The sequence below is a fragment of the Pteropus vampyrus genome, unplaced genomic scaffold, assembly GCF_000151845.1.
Source record: "Pteropus vampyrus isolate Shadow unplaced genomic scaffold, Pvam_2.0 Scaffold158, whole genome shotgun sequence".
NCBI classification, from domain to species: Eukaryota; Metazoa; Chordata; class Mammalia; order Chiroptera; family Pteropodidae; genus Pteropus; species Pteropus vampyrus.
The window spans coordinates 1,572,036-1,576,500 of NW_011888939.1; the positions used below are offsets into that span (position 1 = coordinate 1,572,036).

Sequence of the window (4,465 nt, forward strand, 5' to 3'; positions counted from 1 at the left end):
CGTCACCTCCTGGGTGGAGGGGAGGGCATGCCTTCCACACGGGTCCCACGTGGCACCTGACACAGGCAAAGAGCTGCTGGCACAGACTTTGGAAAAACAAGCCAAAGACCAGCTCACCAGGCCCTCTCCTGCAGTGACTCACCTATGGAGACAGCAGGTATGAACTTCGGGAAGCCACAAGTGTAGGGGAGCCCCAGACTGGATCCCCTGCACCCCCAGGCCCTGCGAGAGAATCCTAAGCAGCTTACGGGGTTCCTGAACCAAGCAGGGGGGAGCATGGGGACAGCTCACAAGTGTTGCCTGCAAGTAGCATAGAAACTCAAGGACCCCAACCTGTGGATGGGGGTGACATCTCGCTCTAGGACCCCCACTAGATCCCTGAGCACCTCTCTTGGGGGCACAGCCTCCAGCACCCCACCTGCACTCCAAGCTGCCTCCGGGGCAGCGGTGCACTTGGCAGGAGCAGGGCCCCTCCTTGGAGGTTCCCACCGGGCCTCCCCGCTCTCGAGGCCCCCACTTTGGAGGGGCCCTCGTCTGCACATCTCTGGCTCTCTCTTCCCCAAGCCTGTTTCTGAGACACTCTTCCTGCCTAACCTCATTAGATCAACCGGTCGGTCTCCCAGGGCCCCACTGGTCTTGGTGGGGTGGGCAGCGGACGGCGGCACACTCACCCAGAAGCAGGTTCATGAGCACCTCCTGGCCGGCCAGCGTGCTGCTCTTCACCAGGCAGAGGAGGGTACCTCCGATCCAGGGGATGCCGTGGCCCGTGATGCCAATGAGCTTGACCATGGAGCGGGCGCTGGCCCACGACGCGGCCCGGCCCGCGCACACTCCCAGCCGCTTGGACATGCAGATGTCAATGGCCAGCAGGGAGTTGAAGGCGATGCCCTTGAAGGAGGGGTTCAGCTGCATGCAGTCCTCCTCGGGCAGCTGCTGGGACTGGCGCCGCTCGCGGGGCCCGTCCCCAGGGGGTGGGGGCTGCGCCGAGGGCCCCGAAGCCTTCCTGCTGGAGCTGCGGGACTCCGGGGCCCCCTTGGGGGGCTGGTTCAGGGACAGGAACTCAGCCCGGTTGAGGACATTGCTGCGGTCCCGGGCACGGGCCCGGCTCTGGGAGGCTGGCATGGCGACGCTGGCACTGTGAGGGCCGGCGCCAGCCTGGCGGCAAGGGCCTCCTCCCCAGGACAGGAGCTGCCCGCAGAGCCGCCACGCTGCCTGCCTCCCTGCCTCCCTGCCGGCTCCGCAGCAGCCGTTAGCGTGGAGGACAGCACATGGCTGTTTACCTCCGGTCGCCACCAGCCTCCGGGGGACGTCAATGCCAGCGAGGCAGCCAATCGAGCCCACCAAAGGCGGACGAGTCCACAGCCGCTGCCGCTGCCTCGGGCCTGGGCTATTTAAATCTTCCAATGGCTCACTCCCCAGGCCTTGAGGGACGCTGGGAAATGTAGTCCTTTGGCGGCTTTGGCCTCAGCTGTGCCCTGGGCCAAAGACCTAGCTGTGGGCCCCGGACTAGGCCTTGCTTTACCAGCTTCCCTCTGAGTAGTCCAGGCCCCTGTGAGCCAGGCCTGCCTGCCCCACTGGCCTGGACAGCTTGGACTTGGTCCCATGGTCTGGATAGCAGAGCCCATGCTGAAGGCCTCTCAGGGCACCAGATGGAGTGAATGACGTCACTAAAAGCATCATCCTGGGTCTGGGGGGGCCAGGCCCAGCCCCTCCCCTCTGTGACAGCATTTCGTTAAGCTGGCAGGCTGGCTTTTTTTTTTTTTTTTTAAATCAGTCTTTAATTTGGCTTCGGCGCATCAAATGTCCTTCTGTAAGGTTTGATTTCCATTTCAGGGAGGGGCAATTCATCGACTGGTAATGGATCTGCCCCTCGGCGGTTGCCTCCATCGCTCTGCGTTTTGTGAAGGACAGAGGCCCCAGAGCAGCTGTGGGCAACCCATAAATAGTCACCGAGCACCTGGCACCGTGCTAGGTGCCTGGCACGCTGTGGCAAACGACAGACTCCATCTCCGTCCTGGGGAAGCTCACGGGTCAGTGAGGATTATAGGAATGACACATGTCAGTGATTGCAAGGGTGCAGATGTGCCGCAGGAATGGAACCAGGGCTCCAGGGCTGGCCTGGAGTCGTAAAGGACACCCCCAGGAAGGCAGAGCGGGGGGCGGGCGCTGGGCAGGGAGGCCTGCGGGGCTGAAGCACGGAGCAAAGTGGGCAAGAGAGGCTGCAAACCCAGAGAGAGCAGCCCAAGAGGGCCCAGCTGAGGAGAATTCTGGGTGTGAGCCAGGCCTCCCTGCACTCACCTGGGCGACCGCGGGAACCCGAAGTCTCCACAGCCTTTTTGGGGCTCACTGGTTTAGGGTGACCAGAAGAATCAGGAGTGAACGGCCTGGTCTCACAGTTCACGGGGGCCACGGCCTGTCTGCCGAGCTGGAACGGAAGCAGGAGCCCGTGGCTCCCCTTCCCATCCCAGAGCCTTCCTGCGAAGCCTGGGCCTTCCCCACAGCCTCCTGGCGACCAGGTGCAGAGGACGGGAAGCTGCCTGGGGTGGGGGCGAGTGCCTTCTGGGCTCTAAAGTCAGGCAGACGAAGCATGACCTGGGGCTCCGGCCGCCATCTAGCTGTGAGACCTTGAGCAAATCGCTTGGCGTCTCTGGGCCTTGGTTTTTCCACCTATAACAAGCTAATAATAGTGTTCACCTTCCAAAGGCCGTGGTGAGGTCCACGAGATGATGTTTGTGAACTGCTGAGCAGCGAGCAAACCGCCACGCAGCGAGCTTTGGCACTGTGGGTTAGGAATGGATGCTGTTTAACAGACGACACATGGTCCTCTTTCCCTTGAGTGCCCCCTTCGTAAGGACCCACCCCCAAGGTCCAGCCCCTGCTCCATACCTGCCTGGCGTGGAGCCAGACTCCAGGAGCCCTCGGTCTGAGTTTCCTTGCAGACTCCTTGGCATTCCTTTTCTAGAGTGTTCCATTGAGACACTGCCACATAAGAGGATGTCCCAGGCTGTCACATCCTGTCCTCTTGGGTATAGTATGATGACCTGTGCTGCCTTACACTGGACCCAGGACAGGTGCACATGAACACGTGCACAGAACACAGAGAGACCAGGCAGCGTACTGAGCTCTCTGTATGTGCTTTAGCTTATGGATACCGTATAACTGACTTTCCCATGAAGTTGGGATCTCATCTGCATTTTGCAGATGAGGAAGCTGAGGCTCACAGGCTGATGGCCTCCAGCTAGGAAGCCTCCAAAAGGGGAGGTCCAACTCACAGGAAGTCCCTGGGGTGGGACAGAAGGGCCTCTGGACTCAGATCCCTCAGACCATGGGGGATGAATGCTCTCAGCTTTCCACCAAGGCTCTCGCCTCACTCTCCCTGGGCGGGGCCCATGACCTCGTCCGACCTTAGGAGGAGCAGAGGAGCCCAGCCCAGATAGCGGCTATTAATACCCAGGGGCCTGTGTCAGCATCTTGGCCTCCCTCCGTAAGGTGAGGGGACCCTGTTCGCATTCTCAGGCAGCTAAGACCCATGCGCCACTCCATTTATGAGCTCTGACCACCGGCCACACAGTCCCACATCTCAAGAACTTTGAATTCATTCATTCATTCATTGAATCTATACTTTCACTGATCTCTTCCTGAAGTCTAGTTGGGCAGATAGGATATACACCCGGGAAATAACTAGCCAGTTTATAACAGTATAATTTTATCAATAGCCTTATTTTTTTTTCTTATTATCAAAATGTTATATTCTGGCTGCAATAAATTCAATAAATACAGATGATATAGGTGTAATCCTACTGCCTGGAGGCTATGCATTAACATAAGGCAGTTAGGTTATAAACAGATTCTCACTTGTCTCATTTCCAATTATTGAAATATTTTTCAACAACCAAGTATTAATTTAATAACCAGAAAAAATATGTTAAACAAACTGTATCTACGTATACCATATATGTATACACAAATATGGATTTAAAAATATATTGTATTATATGACCTTTAAAAAAATAACCTACCCTTTTCACTTAACAAACATAAATTTGGCTACGTTTCCATGACAGCCCGTCATTTTTCAATGGCTGTTGGGCACTTTGTCCTGTGGATGGGCCACAGATTATATAAGTAATCCCCTGTTACTGGACATGCAGATCATTTCTGCTTTGCGACTATTCAAAACTATTCTGTCATGGCCATCCTCACATGTACGTACATCCCTGTGCAATAAAACAGAATATAAATAAGTGGTTCGCATGGCGAAAAACCCAGTGTGCTCAGAGGCATCCCCGTGAGATCCGATGGGCCAGCCTGAGCCACCTACTGTGCCCAAACCCGGGAGAACACGGCAGGGCAAGTCCGATGTCAGTGCTGATGGAGAGCGGGCCAGAGTAGTCACATCACCTGCAAGGCCACACAGCTGCCGAAGGCCAGAGTTGGGACGTGGACAGGCTGGTCCCCGTAGCTC

At 56.9% G+C, this 4,465-nt stretch overlaps 1 protein-coding gene across 1 annotated transcript in view; it reads right to left on the reverse strand.

Moving 5' to 3' along the window:
* Positions 1-1,426, reverse strand: part of PLPP7 (phospholipid phosphatase 7 (inactive)) — an 11,880-nt gene extending 10,454 nt beyond the window's left edge. The window contains exon 1 of the mRNA XM_011370033.2: positions 672-1,426. Within this exon, the coding sequence (XP_011368335.1) occupies positions 672-1,122 (451 nt within the window). The 5' untranslated portion in view covers positions 1,123-1,426. The remainder of the gene's footprint in view (positions 1-671) is intronic.
* Positions 1,427-4,465: the final 3,039 nt, after the last annotated feature.